We start from the raw sequence: 26,532 nt of genomic DNA, 5'->3' as shown, positions 1-26,532 counted from the left end.
AATCAACAGAATAGTGATATGAGTTATATAAACTGCCTGTAAGCTTCTATGAATGAAACTGAAAGGATGAAAAAATGAGATTCATCAGAAGGCCGCTTACTTGTCAGGATTTTCTTTGGGTGCTGGAAATGACTGGGGATTCACATGAGCCAATGTAATAAATTCATTCTTCTCCAAGCTTCCAACCAGGATTCGGATTTTTGATTCCACCAAGCCCACCCTGAACAAATGTCACTTACTATTATTAAAAGTTTTGGTTGAGTTTATTAAAAAAAAAAATCAAAAGCACAAATCAAATATTTATTTAAAAAATATGAAGTCCATACTCGGCTTAAAACATATAGCAAGGCAGTTCAACAGGATGAACTATCCCACCCCTGCCCCCCGCACAAATGCAAAAGCCTTGCGCTCGACCCAAAAAGGCTTAACTGAGGGGAAAACAGAACTAAGGCACACTTCATCCAAATCAGGAAAGTTACAAAAGATATTACCACAAATATTTGAATAAACATAGCAAGCTAAAAACGAAGCACTTTAAGCAATGGTATGTAGCCCCTTACAAAGCAAAAAATAAAGATGTATATGGATCCCCACTACTAGATTTCCATCATTAACAGTAACATCCTATTTATGAACAAATCAAACCAAACTCTCTGTGTTAAGGGCTTCTATTTCCTACTGTGTCTGATTCATTTTGAATTTTTCTTGTAAAGTCTAAGCTACTACTCACCATTCTAGGCGCTGTTTTTCCGTTGGTGCACTTGCTAGAAGTACAATATAATGCCTTTGAAGATAAAGACAACATGCTATTTATTTCATTTATGTGCTTTATGTTGGATATCAAAACCGTAATGTAGTAAGTTTCTTTACAATTATAGATCAACATCAGCTTAGCAAGGCTGCAATCTCAATATGCACATAGAATCATGTAACTAAATTCTACATGTTTCTAAATACTAGTGACTTTAATATATCTGGAAAAATTTGACTCTAGGGCCAGAGATTTAGCTCAGTGGCACTGTGTCTGCCTTGCAATCACAAGGTCCCAAGTTTGATCCTCAGTACCACCCCCCCAAAACAAACAAACAAAAATTGATTCTAAAACTCTAATAAATTCTGTTGCTTTTTTTTCTGAAAACAAAAGTGATTTTATGAATAATTAATAAAACAGCAGCTGAATTCAAAGAGGCTAAACACACACTAACAGTTTTGCATAATAACTCCAGAGGAGAGCTCTATCTTCCAAAGAGCTGCTCACTGAAATACCTATTCAACAAAAATGTTTTAATGGAGAGCTGGGCAGGGTGGCTCACACCTGTAATCCCAGCACTCAGGAGGCTGAGGTAGGAGGATCGCTGCAAGTTCGAGACCAGCCTGGGCTACATAGTGAGTTCCAGGTCCGTCTCAACCACATAGTGAGACCCTGTCTCAAACAAAACAACAAAAAAACAAAACAAAAATGTTTTAATGGAAACAAAATAACCAGGACTTGGTCACCAAAACAAACAAAAAAACCCAACAATAGCAAAGAAAAACCTAACATCAAATGTCAGCCTTTTAAATTAATATGAAATGGTTGTGAAAATAAAACCGAATGTGAAACCAGGCCTCATGACTTTTCCAAAGAGGATGTTTCTGTGGCAAAAAACACCACTGCTCATAAGATCAACCAAAATACATCTGATTTCTACTTAGAATTCAATCCCATTCAAAATAGAAAAATGGTAATTTTTACTAAAGAAAATACCACTGTGATGAAAGATCATTTAACAATTAAACCTGAAGTATAATCACCCCATTTTCCTTAAAGTAATAAAGTTCAGTCAAATAAACCCTTCTACATTATCTTTTCTTCCCCCTAGTACCAGGGATCGAACTCAGGACCTTGCTCTTGCGAGGCAGGCACAATGCCACTGAGCTAAATCACCAGCCCTACATTACCTTTCTTTGGGGGGGGGTAACCGGGGATCAAACTCAGGACCTTGAGCTTGTGAGGAAGGCAGTGGAACCACTGAGCTAAATCCCTGGCCCCTACATTATCTTTTTAGTAAGTTCTGGAAGCTAAATTTCAAAGCAGAAGGTTTACCTCAACCAGGAAAATGACATCATTACCTAACAGTACAGATACCAGTTAAGAAAGTGACAAAATGTCCAAAATTTCTTATTCTCCTTGATGTTCAAAAGCTTTCTAATGTTTTCTCACATTTTACAAGTACGGTTTCTACCCAAATACTAGAGCTAGGAAAAAAAAAAAAAAAAAAAAAAACTACCATGGTTCAAAAAAATAGTACAGTACAGTCTAAGGACATTTTAGGAAAAGTTAACAAAAGTCTAAGAAACAATAGCATTTTTAAAGCATGCTTCCTCCTAAAAGCAGCCCAGCTGTTCAAATTATACTCACAACATCTTAAAAATCTAGCTCCTAATCATCATACCTTTGTAACTCTAAATTAATTCTAAGACGTGTACACCACCAAAAAAGTGGGATGATAGTACCTGTCTTACTAAAAGTACTTAAAAGTTCAACTAGCATTAAACATTTACAAAGTACCAGAGGTAATAAATATACAAAGAGGTGTATATGTACATTAAACAAAAATGAAACATACAAGTGTACATGTTAAGTATATGTGAAAATTTACAGGCACAAAGTCACGTAAAAGCTCATGCAATCTATCTATCTATCTATATATATATAAAGAAACCCATACTCAGAGCCATAAACTGATTCAAAATTCCTTGTTAGAATTTCTAACTTTCTGAGCTATTAAAAAGAATATGTTTTAGAACTGAGTATTCTTAAAAGGAAAAGAAGATGAAGGAGAAGCTCTCTCAAGTGTAGGAACTTTGAGCAAGAGACAAGGAAGAATAAAAAGCTACCCATGCCCACAGAATCTTACAAAGTTGTCTGGGATTATCTAGCATAAGAACAAACCAATTTCTAAGCCATTCCTTACCACACAGTTAAAGTGAATATTGTTAAACAGCACCAGTCTTCAATAAAAACTTAAATGATACAGGACAGTGGTCTCCATTTACAAAGACAAACCAATACACTAAAAAAGTACACTCATCTGAACTAAAAGCTTTGAAGTCTGAAGAGTTTAACCCTGATTTGTATTGAAATGGGTGTAGTTTTTCTTCTGTGTATAATGCTTGTATAAAAATTCATGTTTACATATACGTAAAAAGTTAAATAACAACTATTTATGGTGAGGTTAAATGTTCTTTATTCAACCACATTTATGTAAACTTCAACTGACAGTAAGTGCAATAATTTAGTAGAAATTTAGCTGCAAATAATTTAGCTGCAAATATTTTTCATGAATTAGAATAAAAATCCATCCAAAATATTAAAAGTAAAATCCCAAATTCTTTCTCTGTAAACCTGTTTTTTAATTTTTTTTTTTTTTTTTTTTTTGGTACCAGGGATCAAACTCGGGACCTTGTGCTTGTGAGGCAGGCTGTTTAAGTTTTAAGAACAGAATAGTATTCAATCCTCAAGGTTATCTACCACAACAAAAAATAAGTAGAATCCCCTTTAAACTCTTTTGTATTTGTACCCAAATATGTGACTATTTCACAACTGCCATATCTTAACAGTCTCAAATACCTACATAACTGACTTTGAAGTCAATATAATCACAATAAACATTTTCCCAAATTTATACACTATCCTATAGTTTGCAATAACTATCAAAATGTACCCTACATGGAAAAAAACCCACTTACAAAAATACTAATGTTTACTTGTTATATTACCTAATAATTTTTCTTTTTTTTTTTTTGTTTTTTTAACCAGGGATAGAACTTGGGACCTTGTGCTTTCGAGACAGGCGCAGTGCCACTGAGCTAAATCCCCAGCCCACCTAGTAACTGTTTTTTTTTTAAAAGCACTAAGTACATTTCTTGGCTGTTTCATCTCAGTATTTTACCTGTGTAGACCATAACTCAGATGCTAACACTGAAATTCTTAAAAACCTTTGCAATTTTATCTTCACATAATTGAGAACTAATGTACAATTAAATATTTTTAATGTCTTTTTTAAATTTTAAGAATTTTATAAATTATTAAAATTACAAATTAATCTTACACTTAAGATGTTTTATTTAGCTTTGCTAATAACTTTCCTTCCTTCCTAGTGAAATGTAAGGCCTGAAATGACTGTTCATAATTCCCAACATTAATAATTTACCTTACTGCTAGTTATTTAAGCATCAGATTAAATTATATCAAAGAACTGTGGAAAATATTTTCTTTGAACTCTAACATTTTACAAGTCTCCCCCCTTCCTCTCAAGGCAGGCTGCATCTTTTTCTGGAAAACAATTAGGTGGACAAGTTAAATTTTCTCTATTAGTCCCTCTTCTAAGAATATGTATATTTCAAATTAAAAATTCTACATATACCAAATATTTTCAAGATATGCTTCAAAGAATGTTCAGTCAATTTTCAATCCAGGGAATAGCCAATCACTAGGACAGTAAATACAAAGACATATTTTTTAAAAATTCAAATTTGTAAATTATTCTCAAAAGCCTAAAGTCATCACTGTACTTAAAGGGGGACATTTCTGGAGAAGGGTTAACAATAAACAGAACTAAGCACAGATAAAATTAACATAATGCCATGTCTCCAAATATTCGTTTTCCCACATTTTAAACTTAAATTTTCCTCAAGTAAATTTTCCTACTTCCTCATAACTGTTAAATCTTTTTTAACAACCTAAAAAGATTTGACCATTTCACTATAAGCAATAAGGCTGTTCATATATAACCTTTTTGTCAAAGAATGTCCAGGTACCATTCAGCAAAGGATAAAGTATAATTTTTAAAAATCGTTTAAAGAAATATTAAGCAACTTTTAAATTAAGGACCCAAGCCAGGGATATGTCAAATGTCTATAAGCAGCACTGAGGGAAGCAAGAGGATTCCAAGTTTGAGTCCCACCCTGGATAACTTACTGAGATCCTGTCTTAAAATAAATAAAAAAGGCCTGGGAATGCAGTTCAGTGTGAAGGTCCTGGGTTCAATCCCGAGAGAGAGAGAGAGAGAGAGAGAGAGAGAGAGAGAGAGAGAGAGAGAGAGAGAGAGTGTGTGTGTGTGTGTGTGTGTGTGTGTGTGTGTGTCCACCAAACTTTAAATGTCAATTTATTCAAACAACACTGGGAAGGTTTGTCCAATTTCAGTATTAATCTTTCTCAATATGGAGGAAGCCACTTATTCAAGCATATACTTTCAAGATCCGCTTACTCATACAAGGAAATTAGAAAAAAGAATCCATTTTTAATTCTTAATTAAAGCTTCACATTCTTTATCTAGAAGACCTTTCTTTAGCCTTCTCCATACACGTACCTATATGTCTCAAGTATTAGAATATATGTTTATTAAACATTCAAAGATACTTCCCTCAAATTTTACTTAAAAACCAAAAAATGTCAAATGGAAAGCACAGCTTGAGGACTAAGTAACAAAACAAGACCATTCTATATTATGCTATTTAAATTTCACTGACAACAACAGTGCTCCCAGAACACAATTAAGCTGGCTCAATCATTGGTTTTTCATGCAAAAGATAACAAAAACAAAACACAGAGACACCAAGAAGGTCATCATTCTTATTTTTAATTGGGGAAATAGCATAAAGTAATCCTGCTTTGATTATTACAAAACACAATTCAATGTAAAATGAAATGGTCAAGAAAAGTTTCAAGCATTAAAAAATTTTAAATGGGACTTTGGCAAATTCTCAGCCCAGGTCAAATAAAAGTGCAAGTCCACGTTTTTGTTTTGTTTTGTTTTGAAATGATTTATTATAATTTACATTTCTCATCAAAGCAACACAATTAATGAGGCATTAACTTAAGGCAAGGCATTAACTTATTATATTAAAACCACTAATAAAAATAATTATACTCATTTAAATCTCAGAAAAATTGTAGAAGCTTATTTGAAGGAGCTTGACACTGGGGGAAAATGGAAGCCAATGTGTTATCACTTTTGAAAACACTTAAGTGGCTATTATAGTACAGTGACATTTTATTAGCTATGTCTGTGGAATCAAGACACTTAAGGATAAACAAGTATCCAGAAGCAGATGAAAATACTTAGCTTCTTAAGAGAAAATCTTAACTACAGATCTTTGCATTCATTCATTTGCCAAGGTCGAATACTGTATACACTGACAGAACCCTACAGAATTGACATTTCTACAAATGCAGTAGTTCAACTAGATTAGGCCGCAAAATGTAGGGGCCACACATTATTTTGACAAAGAAAAAAATATGGCATTTACTAAAAGTTGTATATCTTTTGTCAGAAGGAAATTCCAAAGCTACATTAGTCTAGAAAGAACAGACATCATGTATACTATTATTAAACCATTAGTTAAGAGAGCAACATAGCCGACATGCCTTAAAATACATACTTGTACTTTTGAAAGAAGTTTGGAGCTTCAAAAAGCTTGGACCACTCTGCCTTACTCAGCAAAATTTCATCTGTGATAGCAAGACCTAAATTAAAAACATATTAAAATGTTTGTACCCTTCAGTCTAACAATCTAGAATTTTAAATAATCTTAAATATATTACATGCATTCTGTATAATCCTAAAACTGTAACTTTAAATGACAAACATTAGTTTACGGCTTTAAAGCATATTCTTACATAAGTATTTTTTTCAAAAAAGCTGCAAGATTTTTTCGAGACAGATTTCTTGTAAATCACCATTACTCTTAAATATCAGTTTCTCAAAAAGAATTTATCAAAATTGAAGCACTGCTGTTAAAGACACAGAAGATTCCCATATATGTACTTTCTTTTAAAAACAAGCTAGCTGCTATTGCTAAAGGGTTAAAAACATCTTCCTAAGAAAAGCCTCTTTGGACAAAAGAAACAAATATTAAACTTCTTCATTTCAAGCTGATACTCCCAACGTTTTTTTTTCTACTCCCTTGCCTACTCTCAATGAAAACAATCCAATTCTGATTACTTCCCTGAAGACCAGATGCTAAAAGCTAGTGGTAAATTTGAAAACCAAGTTCAGAAGTTTCTTTTACAATAAATGGTGTTTTTCCCAAAACCTGCTCAAAGTTCTTTCCCAGGAGTAAAAAGCCTAAGAATTCCTTGCCTCATCAAGTGGAGACAAAATGTTATACTGCTTGTAATTTTATACAGCAGCAGAATAGCACTAAGCCAGCCCTTAAGGGTCCAGCTGAAGACATGATTTTAACTGATGGTTAATCTTCTAAGACATAATCAAAACTAAATTACCTAAATTATTCTCAAATATTTACTGTAATCATAAATGAACAGCAAAATCCACTTCAGTGTATGCTTTCTTCAATGAAGTAAGTGCACTACTGAGTTTACAATGGTGTAATCTTCGGGTATAAAGGAGATCATAAGGATAAACACTTACCTTGTTTAAACTCCTCAACCATGACCATCCGTGTTGAAACGGACACATTGTACGTGGAGTTCTGCTGTGGGTATGCTGGTGTAATTATAGGCATAAGATGGTACCTATCACTGGGGTTTACCTATATACAACAACAGCCAATCAGTTTCTTCAAGTACAATGCAACAGATACTTGGACTTTTTACCCCTTGTTAAACTGAACCCTGATTAAATTTTATCACTCATAGCTGGAGTTGAGAAAGAAATATCATGAAAGGAGAGATTACAGAATCAGAGATTTCGTATTCATTAATGGTTTGTTGCAATCATTTTGGCATGATTATTTTATGATTTACTTAAAATGTGTCTTCTAAGCAAAAAGAAAACTCTAAAAAAATACTTGGGAATCTACCAATATTTAGTCTTTCTTTAGTCAACAATTTAACTTTATAACTGCTGACATAATTATAAAGAAATGTAATGCTACACCTTGTTCTGTATAAGACAGAAGCTAGTTTTTAACATACTCTTACAAGAAGTTTAAACTTATTAATACACACTAAAACTATTTGGTCCACATTGATAACATTTTAAAAGGTAGCTGGCAATCTGCACTGGCGGTAAGTAGTATACCCCACAAAGGGAATTATGAACTCACATCCTCCAAAATTAAATGCCATAAAGTTTGGAAAACTTATATATACATAGCTTGGAGCAATAGAACTTAGTTTTTGATATTGTAGAAAGACAGCAAATTTAGAAAAATGGAATTCAGTAAACCTTATCCTAACCCAAATTTCTTTTCTCAACTAGTAAAGCTGGGCATGGTAGCACATGTCAGTAACTCCAGCACTCAGGAGGCTTGAAGCAGGAGAATCGCTGTGTTTGAGGCCAGGCTGGGCTTACAGAGTGAATTCAAGGACAGCCTGAACCAGAGACACTGTCTCCAGACAAAAAATAAATAAATAAAAATAAAACCCAAACCTAATAAAATTCATGTTAACATTTAAAACGTGCAGTAAGCAAATGTAACTTCCCAAGAAACAAAACAGAAGCTCTTTTTTAGCCCAACCATGTTTCTGTACTAAAATACCTACAACAATTTTTACAACTATGCATGGTAATTAGAATGATATTGCTTAGAAATTACCTACTAGCAACAGCTTTCCTACAACCACCAAATTTTAACAAAATATTTAGATCAAATGAAAAAATACAGGGATTTTTAGTATCCTTTTATTTTTTTTAAAGCACAAATGCCCACACAACTTTGATTTACAAGGCAGTTCTATAGAGATTTAAAATGTTAGTAAAATTTCTATTAAAAACTATGTACAATTAAATGTGGTTCACAGGGTACATCATTATGCTTCTCACACCAGAGGACAATTATAGATGAGGTTATCTAAAAGAAAGTGTAATGCAGATATGTCCACTCATACTTTGTAAATAGCTGGGAAGTCTCTCGAGTTTATGCAGATGACTTTGTTATTGCACATTGTGAATTTTAGGGGAAAAAATAATACACTAACCCTTGGGTCCCATACAGGCAAATTAAGATTGCATTCTTCAGGCTGTTTCAATAGCACTGGATTTGGCCATTCCCTGTTTAAAAAGATTGTAGCACTTGATAAGACTATTGGACATTATCATCCACAAGTATTTTGTTAAACATACAGCATTTGTGAACGTGATCCTTCTTCATTCATTTTGGTATATAATACCCTTTAATTGTTCTTTGTTGTTAGACTATTTTTTCTCTATGAAATTAGACCATATGGTAGTTTTCTCAAAATGAACTCAAACATCTCTGCCTCTCAAAGAACCTAATAAAACAGTATGTGTTCACCTGAATCTTGCACCGGATCTTTCAAAGACAAAAATCCTATATTAGTTTCATCTAAAGAAAAATGAGCATAAAAATTACTGATATAATTATAAAAGTTAAACAGGGAAAATTTTCTATTTCATAACTTACAGGTGGTAGTATGGTTAAGTGCAGTAAAGTGGCAATCTATAAATTAGCTACTTCAGTCTTTTAAGGAAGAGAAAAAATGGAACCATCTATTAACCTTAATATCAATGTTAGCTTTCTAAAAACACTTTATATAGGTGTAGTCTTCAGAGAAAATGCTCTATAATCTGTTAGCACCTTAAGTTATTAAAATGTGCTATCAAGTTGCAAAACAGCTGGATGTGTATCAAAGTGTGGCAGAGTTCTAAATTATAAATGGTCTCTAATTTTTATGAAATTACTAGAATTCTTTTTGCAGACAGAAGAAGGGTAAAGTAGGCAGGAAGATATACTTAAAGCTCTAAGATAAATGTGATTAAAAAATCAAGAATCCACACTTTGAAGGGCAAAGCAACTTCTATGAAATGACAATCATCTTTTCTTGAAGGAAATCATGGTTGGCAAACAAATTTAGACATCTTGTAAACAGCTTGAGATAAGGTACACATAAAGTGTCCTGGGTAGTGAATAATCTCAGTCAAGCAATTATACTTTTTTTAAGTATGGTGGACCCTCAAGTTACAACCAGCCTAACACCCAAACAACTTAGGTAATTAGGATGATGGAAGATGCCTCTTGTTATCTACAGCATGTACCCAGGTTAACATCCAGATCTCAGCTGTATTGATGAACAACCAACTTGAGTTATAACCAGCACTCGGGAACCAATGAAGTTCATAAATCAAGAGTCCACTGCACTTTACACTTACTTACTTTTAAAAGATTTTTTATAAAACTGGCATCTTTAATATTTTATCAAAGATAAATGAATTGCTGAAAGTCAAAAAACACAATCACAAAAATATTTATGGCCTTTGGCTTAAAAAGGCTCTGAGTGCCACTGCCTGCCGCACAAGAGCAATGTCCCAAGTTCGATTCCTGATACCAAAACAAACAAACCAAAAAATAAAAGTATTTGAAAAGTGAAAGAGGCGATGTGTGTTGTTTACCCAAAATAAGCAATACCCCAACCTATTAACCAATTGGACTTCAGCCAGCATTTCAACTAAAACTCAGGAGTTTATATGGAGGGCAGGTTTATGCAAGTAAGTACAAACACTCTGCTTTACTATCCTGAAAGCTTGGGGACAGAGTTCAAGTTTGCCATTCTATATAAAATGTGATTTTCCAGGCCTATCTAAATGGCTAATTCATGAACTACAATTTGAATCTGAAACCAGCTGCAGAAATGTCAGAAATAAGACTAAACTTCAGTGTCTACAATCAATTTTATTTTAATATAATCTAAACACATACCATTTAGAAAATACCAAGAAAAATTTATGTACAAGAGTTGATGCTATTGCATTTGGATAAAGCTGGCAAGTTCTTGCTACTAGCATAGCCCAGGAAACACCACCGAGGAAACCTAATATATTGGAATAGATGTTGTGGCCTGTTGATAAGGGAAAAGCAAAAAGATAAGTTAGTGTTGAGTAAAAATTTAAACATTTTTAATAAGCTAGCCAACAAATTCTGAACTCACGTTTGGCCCACAGTTTGATAGCTCTCAGAGTTAACCTGAAGTTGTCAATGTTTGGTACTAGATGTAAAATTTCATCGGTTACCCTGCAACCTGATTAATAGGAGTGAAAAAACAAAATTAAATCATCAAAGGTTAATGATAATATACCTTTCAAATTTTCTGAGACTGACGTCAAATTAAAAACGCTTATTTGATAGAAATGGTATTAAAAAGGAAAAAAAAATGAAATCTAAAAGCATTACTCTCCTACCACAAGCATAGGCCTAAACCAAAGAAAATGGAATTGTAATCTGCCTCATCTCAAACTTGCAACTCAAAATAAAAACTTCTGCCAGGCACAGTGGCACACATCTGCAGCCCCAGCAACAAGTTCAAGAACCGCCTGGACAACTTAGAGATATCTTGTCTCAAAATAAAAAGGAATGGGGATGTAGGCTAGGAATGGTGGGGTTCAATCCCCAGTACAACAACAAAATGTTTTCTTGTCCAAATATTCTGAGAAGGATTCAATCCATTTAAGATTCCAAGAATGGTTGTCCAAGAGAACGGTAAAAAGCTATGCTAATACAAAATGCTTCAAAAACAGCCCTTTTAAAACTTCATAATGGACAGCATTACAAAGGAGTATTAGGGTTAAGATTAATTAGGGTTGCAGAGTAAAAATCTCGATCACTAGCAACAGAGTACAAATGTCAGTCTTTTTAAACATCCAAGGACCATTAATAACGGAAAATAGCAGTAACGAATGAAATAAACCATGAGCCACTTCCCTGTAGTCTACTGGAGTACATTTCATGACTCACTATGGATTTAGAAAATGGCTACAAAAAGCATCATGCAAAAATGGAGCTAAAAACAACTACTTAATATTTGATAAGACCTCCAATTATGCAAAAGGAAGTAGGCTTTTTTACATACCATTAAGACTTCTTATGCATCTTATATCTAAATTTTTAAGCAGACTGTCATCTCGTAGGTCCAAATCTTCTGGAATAGTTTGCAGTGCTAATCTTGCAAATAAAATATCAATCTAAAACAAAAACAAAACTTGAATTTCTTTACCTGTCAAATCATTTTTAAGGCATTTCTTTAAAAAAAAAAAACTATTTAAAGCCAGGATCTTCTCAATGATTATGAACATGACATCATCCTTCCAAAGTCCACAGTATATTAATTACATCATATCATAGGTATTTTAATAAGATGTTAACGCAGGCTAATATGAACTGAAATTTGTCCATGTACCTACTTGTTATTTTAATTATAATTAAACGTAGCTAGATGCATACTTAAAATTAGTTTTGTTTCATTATTTATAAGTTATAGTATAACTGCATAATAAAGAATGCCTAAAAATAAGGAAGATACCTTTATATTCAGTTCAAAAATACCTTCAATATAAAAGGAGCTCCTTATATATGAAAACACGTCAATATTACAGCATAGCTTCCAATTTAATTTTGAATAAAAATAAAACAGAAGCAAAACATTAAAACCAGAGAAAACTCCAGAATGAACAACTGTGGGGGGGAGTGAGAGGGAGAATTATAGGACTGGGTCTTGCTATGAAGCCCAGGCTGGCCTTGAACTCATAATTCTCTTCCTTCTGCCCCTGAATGCTATAACTATAGGCATACCTCAAAATGCCAAGCAACTACTATCATTCAGTCTTATGTTGAAAGCTTAAAAAAATTCAACCAACAAAAGTTTTTCTTTTCATGAAAGGTTAAAAAACAAAGAAACAACATATCTGTTAAGTATTCCTAAGGTTAGGATTTTCCTAAACACTAAATGTTTTTATAAACAAGGCTTTTATCAGATCAGTTTTAAAGCCAGTTATTTTAAAGAGCTTACTGCGAAAAAAATATTTAAACATTTACCTATGATACAGAAAGAAAATATACTGTTACACAAATTAAGTATAGAATTTGAGGTACAGGGCTGGGGATTTAGCTCAGTGGTTCTGCTGCCTGCCTCACAAGCGCAAGGACCCAAGTTCGATCCCCGGTACCAAAACAAAAAGAATTTGAGGTAGGAATTTTGTAATGAAACAGATTTCTAATTCAGTATCTCCCCAATTAACAAAGAAATACTTTATGCTCTTAAAATCAAGTTAACTCAAAAGCAAATGAGACATACTGATAGGTTATGTATTTTTCTTTATGGGAAAGAAAAAAATTGGGACATCATTTTATAATTTACATTATAGATTTTTTTTTTTTTTGGTACCGGGAATTGAACTCAGAACCTTGTGCTTGCAAGGCAGGAGAAGGTACCACTAAGCTAAATCCCCGGCCCTACAGATTTTGAGACAAGATTTCTCTCTGTGTATTGCCCAAGTGCACCTTCAACCTGCTACACAGCTCAGGGTAGCCTCCAACTCACAATCCTCCTTCCTGTCAAGTGCTGGGATTACAGGCATGTGCCAAAACGCCTGGCTCTACAAACTGTTTTCTACTTATTTAAACATCAACAGTAAATCAAAAAATTGAATAATCCATTACAAATTTCACATTTTATATGTGTTTGTTAAGACTGGTAGCTGGCCTTCTTGTGTAGCAATTCTAGATACTATCTTGGGGGGACACAAAAGAGCATTCCACTGTCTAAAATTTGATAATCTTTACCATCACTAAGGACTTTCCAGCACCACTATGATCAACAGATACAGCACAAAAATAGTTTCACATCTGCTCGTTCTCATTTCTTCCAATACATGTGTTGAAAACAACAATTTGAGCTCTACTCTAACTCCTCTATCATTGTGGTGATAAGCCTATGGCACACAGGCCACAGAAGGCTGTCTGTATCACTGCTCTGTCAGATAATACTTTAATAAATATGATTATTTCTCTTTTAATTTTTTAATATTTAACTTTAGTCAAGTTAAGATACAATGGATTTTGCACATGTAAAAATTATTTGGGAACCGGGGATTTAGCTCAGTGGTTCCAGCTCCTGCCTTGCAAGCACAAGGACAAGGACTTGAGTTCGATCCCCAGCAGCAAAATAAATAAATAAAAGATTAGCGGTAGGTTTCATTACTTCTACCTGTTTCAGCTTCTAATTTCACTTGACATTTAAGAAAACTAAACATGCTATACACTGTAAAGAACAAGCAATGACCTGCGTTTTTAAAAACCTTGTTATTTAACACCAATCAACTCTATTTCTTATTTAAAAATAAACCCAATTTTTACCTACACTAATCAAACTTAGTGACATCTCACAGCAAGAACTGTCCATTTGAATCACACCTTACCTCTATCCCATCAAAACAAAGTTTGATGACTGGTACAAATGCCTCTTCAACAGCCTTTAAGAAAAGTGAACAAGTTTAGTTTGTGAAACTGCACAAGGCCTATATTACCTTTAAGTACTTTAAAATAAATGTGATTTCTCAAGTTGCTTAAACATAATCTAGCACAAGGTGATACAAAAAGTAAGTTCTCAGCAACAAGCTTTTGCCTCATGCCCCGCGGTTACACTCCGTGACCTCTGCCATTCATCAAATGTGGAGTCGTAGGCAAATTACAGTGGATCCTTGACTTATGAACTTGATCAGCTCCCAGGGGCTGGTTGTAACTCAAGTTGACTATTAAGTCAATACAGCTCAGATCTGGATGTTTATTTGAGTACACATTATACATAACAAGAGGCAGATGAATCTTCTATTAACCTAATTAACCCAAGTTATTTGTATGCCAGGCTAATTGTAACCTGAGGGTCCACTGTGCTTAGCATTTATTTTGTTTGCCTCTATTTCCTAATCTATAAAAACTTTGCAGATTTATGACTTTAGGCTTGTTGTAAATAATACAAAGCAAATACACATTAAGTGCCTTGAATGGCCTGGCAAACTGTAACACTTCAATAAATGATGGCTCTATCATAAAATTCATTCAACTAAGTACATTTTTATAACTCCCCCCCTTCACCCCAAACATTTACATACTCTTAAATCTTTTACTTCTTCCTGTAATTTCAATTTATCATAGAATGAGGTGAAAAAGTCACTTCGGTCAACGTGTCTTGGTGCAACACACAATGCATCAATATCGGCACCTAAAAAATAATCCCATCAACCACTAATTAGTACTACAAGAAAGTTATTCTGCATCTTAGGGCAAGATCTGATGTTAAGAATCTGTGTAACATTATACTGGCAAGCTCTTAAAAATGCATCTACTTAATAAAAATCACCAGTCAGTAGAGCTGACAAACATGGTTCTTCTAATGGATGGGAAAGGCTTTTTCCTAACACATCCTATATTTATAGTGACCCCAAGTAAACTGAGTCCAAAGAAAGTTCATTTAGGACTTGCATGATGAAGAGGCATGGAGACGTGGTAGTTAAGCAAACAAAACTGATTTTTCTATATACACTAAGCAATTGGTATTTATTTGTTTTACTATCAAAAAGGAGAGTGAAAAACAGTAACTGGGATCTTAAAAGGAAGAGACTAATGCGGAATCAGATCAACCTCATCATTTTTCTAAAATATGAGATGTTGAAATGCAGGGGATATACCTCAGTGGTAAAGAGCTTGTTTGATACATTATCAAAAATTTTTTTTAAATTTTAAAGGGGAAAACACTATCTACCTATCTGAATAACAACACATCAAAAAACAAATGTGGTACTACTGGGACAGAATAACACAAGACTGGATAGGAAAGAGTAGCAGAACACAAGAGAACAGTACACTGACACATTTTTAAAAAACAGAACTCAGACATTAATGATAGGAAGTACAGCCTCATACCATCTGAGTTCCATCTACTGGTTCTGACAATAGACAGCAAAGACAACCTTTGCCTCTGTAAGTATCAGACTGCTATTTGTTACGTGAAAATAAAGTACTGGTGGGGATAAACAAAATAATGAAAATTAAGAATTTAGTTCAGTGTCAACCATAACAGTTTAATAAATGTTTGTCATGAAAATTATTATTTTTGTATGAAGAAAATATAAAATTTATGAAATAGTGATTAACAATGGGCACAGATATACACTGATTTGTCTTTTGCTAAGCTATATTTTACAATTTGTCTGTAGTAAATGAGTAAAAGAAAATCCACTAGATTTTCTTAAAAACTTTCATTCATTTTATTCTACCTTCTAGAGTGACATCCTTCAAGCAAGAGGAAATGACATGAAGAATAGTATGGTCCAAAGGAACTCTGCAAAAGAAAATGTTCTACACATCTGCAACTTCCCATGTAGTAGCTAACAGCCAGTGCAGCTGGAGAACAGACAGCGTGGCTAACTTCTGGGAACTGCATTTTTCTTAATTTTAGTACTGCAAAGGAAGAAGCCATTTCTTTGTATCTTCAAGTATTTGCTCTTCCATGCAAACATAAGCTTGTATATAACTCCTAAGTAATGAAGACAAACATTTATAATCCTTAAAAATACATTCCTTTAAGAGAAACAAATTATGTACCTTTTGTATGTACTCCTAATCTGTAAGATCCAAATGTAAAAATTTTTCCTCCAACATTTTCAATTACAGACTGTGGAAGATTCTGTTAAAACAAACCAAATAAAATGTCAGTGGAACACAAGGAAAACTTTTAAATGATACTTTACTTTAAAAAAATCTTTAATCCTTCTCTTTTTGGCTTTTCTGAGACACTAGTTAAAGGATGTCCTTTAACTCACTATGAAGCTGGCCTTGAACTAGTGATCTTCCTGCTCAGCCTCCCAAGAGTTGGGATCACAGGCGTGCATCACATCTGGCTCATATCATACTTCTAAAAAACCAAAACAAGTCAGGCAGTCCACACCTGCAATGCCAGCTACTTGGAAGTGGAAAAGAGGATCCTTAAGCCCAACAGCGCAAGGTCAGCTTGGGGAAAACAGCAAGACTCAATCTCAAACCAAAAACCCAAATTAAGATGATGAAACAAAGTTTTATAGAGCATATTCAAACATAAAATCTTACCAAAAACACAAAAGTCCTTTCAATCTAATTAGAAATTCAAGCATTTCCAACTTCTAACAGTGTTCTTTGGTGAAGACATATACTATTTCTGGAAACTGCTATCCAGTCAAATGGAGGAGATCAAGTATTCCCACAAAAGCAATGATAAAATTAGGGCTTTTGTTCGTGACAACATCTTACATAAAATAAATCATGACTGAGCTTCCTAAAAAAAAAAAGATATTCTGGGCCGGGCATGGTGGCGCACGCCTGTAATCCCAGCACTTGGGAGGCTGAGGCAGGAGGATTGCTGTGAGTTAGAGACCAGCCTGGAGTACATAGTGAGTTCCAGGTCAGTCTCAACTACATAGTGAGACCCTGTCTCCAAATAAATAAATAAATAAATAAAAGATACTCTGAACACTTAAAAGTATTCAGTGTTAATACTAAATACCCCATAGCATATTAGAATATAACTTTCCTATATCAAAAGTGACTTCAGTTGGGCATAGTGGTGCACACCTGTAATCCCAGCATTCTGGAGGCTGAGGCAGGACTGTCTTGAGTTCGAGGCCAGCCTAGGCTGCAAAATGAATTCAAGGACAGACTTAACTACATAGCGAGACCGTCTCCCCCAAACCCACAAAAAGTGACCTTAAAGTCAATCAATATTGCTACACATTTCCAAAACACTTTGGTGGAATGATTTTAAAAAGAACTAGATTTATTGTGGTGTTATTTTTCCCCTAAGAAGCATCAGGAAGAAGGGGCCAGGGATGTAGCTCAGTGGTGCCATGCCTGCCTAGCAAGTGCAAGGTCCTGAGTTTGATTCCCGGTATGGGGGAAAGCATCAGGAAGAGAGAAACGGCAAAGCATTCAAAAACTGTCTTCCTTCCAGGCACGGTGGTGCATTATCTGTAATCCCATCGCCTCGGAGGCTGACGTAGGAGTACTACTGTGAGTTTGAGGCCAGCCTTGTCTACATAGTTTAAGGGTAGCCTGAACTATATAGCAAGGCTCTTTCTCAACAAAACAAAACAAAACAAGTCTTCTCATCTCTGGCATGATAGTTAAAAGTATTGTACTACTGTTATGTTCAATGGCCCTGGTTCCTATCTGTCCCATAACAAAACAGGGCCTGGGATTTGGTTCAGTGGTGCCGCTACCTGCCTAGCAAGCACAAGGTCCTGAGTTCAATCCCTGGTACCAAAAGTAAAAAAAAAAAAATCAAAACCAAAACTAAACAATATATAATGAGCGGCAGGTGACTTTTCAACTTTCAATCCCTTAGTAAAATAAAGCATTTGGTACCAGACCATGCACAGAATTATCTTTCCATCCCCAACTTCAAAAAAAAAAAAAAAAACCTTAAATCGTGCTAATCAAGTGTTATTTCTTTCGTATTCAAAAAAACTTTCTAAAAATGTCTAAAGGGCTAGGGATTTAGGCTCAGTGGTTCCACCACCTGCTTTGTAAGCATAAGGTCCCAAGTTGGACCCCGGTACCAAAAAAAAAAAAAAAAAAGTCTCAAGAGTCAAGAAGGGCAACATTCATTCTAGTTTATAAAATAAATTGTTGTTTAACTCCAAAACAAAACTGATTAAAGTCTTTAAACTTAAAAAAAATTCAGGGGCTCTTATATTTCAAGGGCATGTTTAACCTTCACCAGGGAAATCAAAGCATATGAAAACTGTTAACATTTTTAAGAAGCAAGGCCTCTGCGTTTTTTTTTTTGTTTTTTTTAAGACAGGGTCTCACTATGTAGTTGAGACTGACCTGGAACTCACTATGTAGCCCAGGCTGGTCTTGAACTCACAGCGATCCTCCTGCCTCAGCTTCCCGAGTGCTGGGATTACAGGCATGCACTACCATGCCTGGCTGCTTTCTTATATTTAGATGTTTAAGAATACTTGCAATGAGGGCCAGGGATTTGGCTCAGTGATTCCACCACCTGCCTCGCAAGTACAAGAACCCAAGTTCGATCCCCGGTACCAAAAAAAAAAAAAAAAAAGAATACTTGCAATGCTGGCGGTTATTTAAAATAAGACAGTAAGCTATGTGCACAATTAGATCCAAAAAGACGTTAAAAGCTACCTTACAATAATGAACTGGCGACACTGGCAATTAAAACATATATTTCATAGACAAACACACTGCGATAAAACTTTATGGAAAGCTGTAAACATCCTACATCTGCAATGTCCAATACAGTAGCCAGTACATTCTTCACTACTGCCCACGTGAAACATGGCTAGTGCAATTAACATGTTCCCACTGGCTTGAACCACTGGCTCCACATGCATGACTGTCCCAGGAGATGGCTTATACCACTGGTGGTACAAACGAATCTAATCACTTTTATCAGTCTTTTTACTGATAAAGTTAATAAACAGGCACCTGATGGGACAGCAACGTATGTACCAATTAATGATGGTTCAAGCTATGTGGCAATGAAACATACAAATTAAAGTCCCTTCAAGAACGTATTAAAAACCTACATCTTAATCCTAACTTAAATAGTCACATGTAGACTAGACATCATTGTATTACACATCTAGATATTCCTATGTTTATCCTGCTATGGTCACTGTAATCAGAAAACAAGATTTCTTAATTCACGTTACAAAAAAACATTTTTTTTTTCTTTTTGGAGCCAGAGTCTCACTGTGTACGTTAAAGGAACCTTTAATTCACTATATAGCCCTGGGCTTACCTCATACTTGAGATTCTCCTGGCTCAGCCTAACAAGCGCTGGATTTAAAGCCATGTGACACCACCCTTGGCCAGTAAAAAACATTTCATAGTAAAATTTTTGCTTAAAGACCTAAAAGCATTAAGTGTTAGATGGTTTTGTCTTTTGAGATGGGTGCCTCCCTAGCCTCCCCAGGGTAGGCTTAAACCCAGTGGCTCAGCCTCTCAGGAAGCTGAGATTATGGGTGTGCACAAACGTGCCCAACTCAAGCCACCCATTTTAATGTTAAACTCAAACTTTATAAAATTTTCCAACTATATATTGAATCAGTACTTCTCTCCCCTAGTGCCACCTGACTAGAGAAATTTTGGGATATCACAACTAGGGGACATGTAACTAAGAAAGCAGAGGACATGCCACTTATTATCCTACAACATACAGAACAGGCACCTGAAAAAGAATGATCTGGTCCAAATGTATTAATAGTACCAACATCAAGAAATCCCATAATAAATTTTAAAGACTAACCAGCTGGGGAAAACATTCTCTCTACAAAAGGCAGAAAAGATCAAGCCTTAGGTGGATAAATTCTTTACCACATTTTCAAATCACCTTACTGCCTAAATAAAAACCTGGGCTGTCAAAAGGTCAAAGACAAACTTGGAAAGAGCATTAATTTTGTTACCTTCAGGAAAACCAGTGGAAAGAACTACTGTGTATCAGGAATTACTGGCTCAGAGGAAGGCATGGTGGTACATGCCCATAATCCTAGCACTCAGGAGACTGAGGCAGGAGGATCTTTGTTGAGTTCAAGTCCAGCCTGGGATGCATAGTGAGTTCAAGGCCAATGTAAACTATATAAAGAAACCCTGTCTCAAAAAAACCTTAAAAAATTACAGGCTCAAGTACCCGAAGGAAAAAAAAACAAAAAGACAATGTTTTATTTTCAGAAAAAAAGGAAAAAATAAGTTCTGGCTATCTACTTGACTAAGATTTTTAAACTTAAAACCTCTAAGAAAAAGCCCTTAAAGAAAAATCTTTGTTTCCTAACAGGGCTAATAAAATACCTATTTTCCTCTAGCTACCTGAGAGGCTGAGGCAGAAAGATCATAAACTCAAGGCCAGGCTGAGCAACTAAATGAGGTTCTCCCTCAAAATTTACAAAGACCTGGGAAGATCATGTCCAGCCTGGGTAACTAAGTGAGACCATGTCACAAGATAATATTTACAAAACAAAACAAAAAAGTTAGGCTTAAACATCACTTACTCAGCTTTAAAAAATTCTTTCCATGTATTTCATTTTCTCAGAAACTCCATTAATAAGAAATGCACTACAGGGGTCAGGGATTTAGCGCAGTGGTTCTGCTGCCTGCCTCAGAAACGCAAGGTCCCAAGTTCAATCCCCAGTACCAAAAAAAAGAAGAAGAAAAGAAAAGAGAAATGTGCTACATAAAAAAAAAATCACCATTTATAATACTCCAGTTGTCATGCCTGACCTAAGTGAATCCGTCACAAACAAACAAGACAAAAGCAAACAGGCCACTTTCAGCAGATGACAGGCTATTTCTCAGTAAACAGAAGACAATCTCCCCAGCACCAAAAACTCCAGGGATTGTCTACACACCTGTGCTGACCATCCCTGGACTCAATTATAACTACTTCACTCCAGATTTCTTAGCCACTTCAATATCTACATAAGCCTAATCCCTTTCCCATTAGCTGCTGATCTCTCTCCTGGTTAGCCCAGCCACTGACAGATGAAATCTCTCCCTGCTAGCTGCTGCTATTTTTCTCTCCCAGTGTCAGACAATCGACACACGGATATAACAAACTTGGCTTTTCCCAGCTAGTGGCTGGAGTCCCTCCCTGATTTTAGTGCCTGTTCACTGGAATAAACTTTTCTTTTCCTCACAACAAAAAGGCCTGTTTAAACAAGTGGATCCATATGTGCCATCTATTACACCAGTTGCTAAAGTTAATCAGTTGTCTGAATTAAATATAAGTTGCTAGGCGGGGATTTAGCTCAGTGGTTCCATTGCTTGCCTTCCAAGTGCAAGGTCCTGAGTTTGATCCCCAGTACCAAAAAAGGGGTGGGGGAAAAATATATATAAATATATAAGTTGCTTTAAGAAAACACCATTAGCCAGAGATTTAGCTTAGTGGTACTGCCTCACAAGTGCAAGGTCCTGCATTCGATCCCCACCCCCTGTACCAAAAACAAATAGTTATTAAAGAAATTAATATAGCCCTCCCCAAAACCAAAGGAAATCTCATTATCAATTTCACCAAACACAAGTCTTTAACTTTTCTCCTAAATTAACACCGTTTTTCTCCCTAAGAGATTTTCTTCTATTCTTGGTTCTTCTATATCAACTTTGCAGCTACATTTACAGAATGCATTTTCTACAATCTGAAAAAATTGCCATTAGTTAAAGTATTTTAAAAAGCAATTCAAATTAGTTCTGCAGGGTTCTAAAAATGCATTTCTTAGCCAGGTATAGTGGTGCACACCTGTAGTACCAGCACTCAGGAGGCTGGGGCAGGAGGATCACTGCAAGTTCGAGGCCAGCCAGAACTCTATAGTAAGACCCTGTCTCAAAAAACCAAAACCAAAACCAAAAAAACACTTCCTTTACTAGGATTCCCCACAGTAACTCAGAAACTTCAAGAGAACGCTGTTACAAAAAACTAAGCAATGATACCATTATAGACAGCTAAACTAGTTAGAAAATATTACAAGGCAGTCAGACAGGGCTGGGCCCTCAGCACAAAAGACAACTGTGGCCCAAGGCTCATTTATCAAAGGCCAGGATTCAAAAATACCCACATACTTGGTATTCTAAATAGGTATCAATCACCTTGAGTGGTGACCAAAACCTCCCTAGCCCATACCTTCTGGGAAATTCTTGTGTGGTCCAGGTTCTATCAGCTTCCCCATTTAATCAGAACTTAAAAAGTGACTATATTCATTGCAATCTTATTGGTTGATCACAGTTTTGTCCCACCTCATGATTTCCTTTTGGATCAATATTACTTAAGCAACTATACTTGTAATCTTATTAGTTACTATAGTTTTGTCCCATCTTATACCCGCCTCACCTCACGGCTTTGCTCAATAAAATGCCTTTTGAGAAATGAGGTGGGCAGGCAGCCAACTTTGCAGTCCCCCATCTTTCTCTCTTAGAAGCTATCTTTCAATAAATTCTTCCTGCTCTTAATCTCCATTTCTAGAATTCATTCTTTCATTTTAGAGAACATGAACTTCATGTGTCCAGACATCTAGGAGGATGAGTTACAGTATCTTCCTCTTACATTACTTGAATTATTTAGAGGTCCTGTATTCATCCATGGGTCATGCTCCCTTTATCAACAATTTGATAATCCTGTATCAAAAAATTTTTAATTAGCCCATTTTTTAGAATTCCTTAAAAGATAACACTCTGAAACACAGTAAACATCTGCTGAAGGGTTGAAATCTAGACCCTCATGCATGCTACCTACAAATCTTCCCCTTTCAGGAAAACATCTACTGCTTCTCTATAAAGAGTATGAGTAAAAGTGTGTGAGTAGTTTAGTTACTGAGTTCAGCTTTGAAATGTTGCGATCAAAGAAAAAAATCACCAAGTTCAGTTGTTGACTGTTTGCTTTCAAAATAACCAGAAACAAAACAGAAATTGCTCTTAGTAGTTTAATATGAACACAACTTTAAAGACTTTAAATTCACTCAAATATCACAAGACAATTGCTGTGTTAACTATTTACAAATCATTTTTTGTACAAAGTGTCACCTTACCTTGCTTTCACTGATTTCTCGTATCCACTCTTTCACCAGGTTATTTAATTTTCCCAAAATTAAAATCCTGTTGATAAAGTAAATATCAAGTTGTTTTTCCATATTACTACTGACTTACAAAAGTCTTAAATAGGTACTTTCCTAAATTTTACATTTAAGTAATCAGCAATGTGCAGTAGTTAGTTATATACAAACAATGTTTCACTGGGTAAGACTTTGTCCTTTCTCCAGACTATTCTATACTGAAATTACTCAAAGCACCACATATCAAAATTAAGGAAAGAGGGCCAGGTATTTAGCTCAGCGGTTCTGCTGCCTGCCTTGAAAGCGCAAGGACCCGAGTTCCATTTCCGGTACCAGAAAAAAAAAAAAAAAAAAAAAAAAAACAAAAAAAAAAAAAAAAAAAAAAATCAAGGAAAGAGAACTCTCTCCTGTACAAAATAGACACAGATCCGTGAGAACAACAATGACCTTCGAAGTGAGTACAGAAATGCCTCTTTCAACATTAATAAAATAATATACATTAACCTACAGATACACACAGTCCATTTATTTACCTGCGCTGCAGTTCTTCTTCCTCTTCAAAAACCCCAAAGGGCTTCAGAGTCTCAATGAGTTTCTGTGTCAGCACCCAATCCGTCTCCTTGGGGGATGCTAAACTGATAGGAGAGGTGATGCCATAGTGCTTCTGCGGGGGCTGTGTCTGTTGTGATCCCTGTGTTGTAACTGGACTAAAAGTGGAACTGGGTTAAATTAGTGCAAAATTTCTACAATTTACAAATCAGCATGACTTAAAAAAAAATAATAATCAGTAAAGAAATTTCTAAATATTGTTCATTACATACTGTATCACCAAAATTATTACTTTCAAGAAACATTTTGTCATATCAAAAAAGATGATCAAAAGCAGTTAACCAGAAATTATCTCTCCTTTCCTCCCCAAGATTTTAACTTTGCCACCACCTAAATGCCTCACTAAGCTATAAAAATACACAGCAAATATACTCCTAGAGAAAACACAAAAAACTTTTGAGAACTGTCTCCCATTGAAGCAGTGAAAATCTCTCACATTGTTAGCTGTAAAGCACTGATAAACATACTTCAAAAAAATGCTGTTTTTGCTGACGAGGCACCCATCATTTTTGCTAACTTTGCATCTACCACACCTTGTCACCTAGCCATACCAGACAGGGCAATATACACAATCAATTTCATTTTGGACATCTGCTTCCAAGCTAGAACTATGCTACTGAAAACCTGAATAAACACTGATATCACTTAGCTACCCTTCCACCCTTTCATGTTAGGATCGTTAAGCCTGATGTGTCAGCTTCATTGGAGTAAGAAATGTCTGGTAGATTCAGAGAACATATGCCTGGGTGTGTCTGCACTAATGAGAGGGTCAGCCTTAGGTAATAGATGTATTTCTAAACCCAGTTCCTCTTCTAAGAAGTCAGAACAATCAAAAAAAACAAACAAAGCAAGAGACCTTACATGAAATGTAAACCAGGCGTGGGTGGCACACACCTGTTATCCTAGCACTCCACAGGCTGAAAGCCTAAACTATACAGTGAGTTCAAGGCCCAGGATTTGGCTCAGTGGTTTGCTGCCTGCCTCACAGTGAATTCAAGGCCAGGTGGAACTGTCTCCAAAAAAACTAAAAAAAAAAAAAAAGGGGGGGGGGAGTGTGTGCAAACAAACAGCATGCACAGATATAAATGGGAAGAAAGAACTATATGCACATTAAGTCTGTACCAATTACTGGAAAGAAATTTACCTCTCAAAAAAATCTAAGAATGCTGCATAGTAATTCCCATGACACATTTACTATACATACCCTCTGGGCTCTGATCTACACTGTGACTGATGAAATGTGCCTTGTCATTTGTCTTTAGTAACACAGACCAAAAAGAACATCAGAAATCCCATACAGTGTGTTACTAACTAGCTACTGCTGTGCACTACAAATCTTAGATGAGTAACTTTTAATGAGTAAATATAAATCTGATTTATTATTTCCTATAGTAATTAACTTATATCAGGTCACCACCTCCTCCTCTTAAACTCTACACCTAGCAAGTTATGTTGGGGCATAACCCAACCACCTGTTATTGTGGTGCTAGAGAGGCTGGGGCAGGACTCCCTCATACTTGCGGAGGCAGGAGGACCTCAAATTTGGGGCCACATAGTAAGACCCTGTCTCAAACAATGCAAAACAAAACAAATTGTATGGCTATGAAAGACTATGATGTTCACTCACAAAACTGGGATAGTCACAAACACTGAGAATTTTTAAGACTATGTAAAAATGTTTTTTCAAATTTTCACAGAGTCCACTATGATTAAAATACAATACTACAATTGAATTCATCATGTTTTGGTCCCTATTTTCATTAATCCCAAGCAAGACACTGGGTCCAACAGACCTAACCCTTATTTTTCTACTGTAAATTTGTACGTTAGTGTAATAGCAGCCAGCCGTGCATTTCAGTTACCTTTCCCTGAGGGGTTCAGGAAGCTATCTTTGTTTTTACCCACTTGGTACAATGAACGGTAAGGTGTGTGCTAAAGTGGCAAAATGGGATTTCTACCCATGTTATATACACTGTTAAACTGGTTTTATGTATGTTGACCCAAGCATCACAGTGGGTCCAAGGTTTGTCCAAACACCACTCCAAGATTTGTTTAAAACAAAAGTTTTCTTTTGATTTTTCTGTAGAATTAGCCCAATTCAGTACAATGGCACATGAAAAACCAGATTTGCACGTTTTGGAGGTCAAAAGTGAGTGATCAGATTACTCATGCATGGATGATAAAGATAATCCACAATGGTAAAACACATTTTCATAACAGAACAGTGGTGTGCGTATAAGATGACGAAAATGGGGGGTGTGTGACAACACCACGATGACTTTGACGCTGGCCATGTGAGCCAAAATTCCTGTGACAGTGAAATGGAGCAAGAATCAACTGAAATGCAGACCTCCTTGATTCAGATGATGAAGAAAAACAGCAATGTGAGTACATATTTGACTAGTCAAAATGTTGCAAAATGCCCATGTAACCAAATGGAATTATCCAATGTTAGAACTAGGTCCAAAAATATAGTTAGGGTCTTGGCAGGGATGAAACATATTGAACAGAATGCCAGAACTACCATTCAATGCTAGAAATTATAACAAGACAAAATGCTACCTACAAGATACTGTGAGGTACACAAAGG

At 35.4% G+C, this 26,532-nt stretch overlaps 1 protein-coding gene across 1 annotated transcript in view; it reads right to left on the bottom strand.

Annotated features, from left to right (window-relative positions):
• Positions 1-24,057, bottom strand: part of Papola (poly(A) polymerase alpha) — a gene marked incomplete at its 5' end in the record, with an annotated part of 48,165 nt that extends 24,108 nt beyond the window's left edge. The window contains 13 exons of the mRNA XM_033766773.1: positions 101-220; positions 731-784; positions 6,427-6,511; positions 7,419-7,539; positions 8,930-9,002; positions 10,669-10,807; positions 10,898-10,987; positions 11,816-11,927; positions 14,160-14,213; positions 14,853-14,962; positions 16,345-16,426; positions 23,310-23,376; positions 23,867-24,057. Of these exons, the coding sequence (XP_033622664.1) occupies positions 101-220; positions 731-784; positions 6,427-6,511; positions 7,419-7,539; positions 8,930-9,002; positions 10,669-10,807; positions 10,898-10,987; positions 11,816-11,927; positions 14,160-14,213; positions 14,853-14,962; positions 16,345-16,426; positions 23,310-23,376; positions 23,867-24,057 (1,298 nt within the window). The remainder of the gene's footprint in view (positions 1-100; positions 221-730; positions 785-6,426; positions 6,512-7,418; positions 7,540-8,929; positions 9,003-10,668; positions 10,808-10,897; positions 10,988-11,815; positions 11,928-14,159; positions 14,214-14,852; positions 14,963-16,344; positions 16,427-23,309; positions 23,377-23,866) is intronic.
• Between the last annotated feature and the right edge of the window lie 2,475 nt (positions 24,058-26,532).

The sequence above is a fragment of the Fukomys damarensis genome, unplaced genomic scaffold, assembly GCF_012274545.1.
Source record: "Fukomys damarensis isolate Sample0158 unplaced genomic scaffold, DMR_v1.0_HiC HiC_scaffold_21, whole genome shotgun sequence".
Lineage (NCBI taxonomy): Eukaryota > Metazoa > Chordata > Mammalia > Rodentia > Bathyergidae > Fukomys > Fukomys damarensis.
The sequence above is the reverse complement of the archived record's forward strand: the minus strand, read 5'-3'. Positions and strand labels throughout refer to the sequence as shown.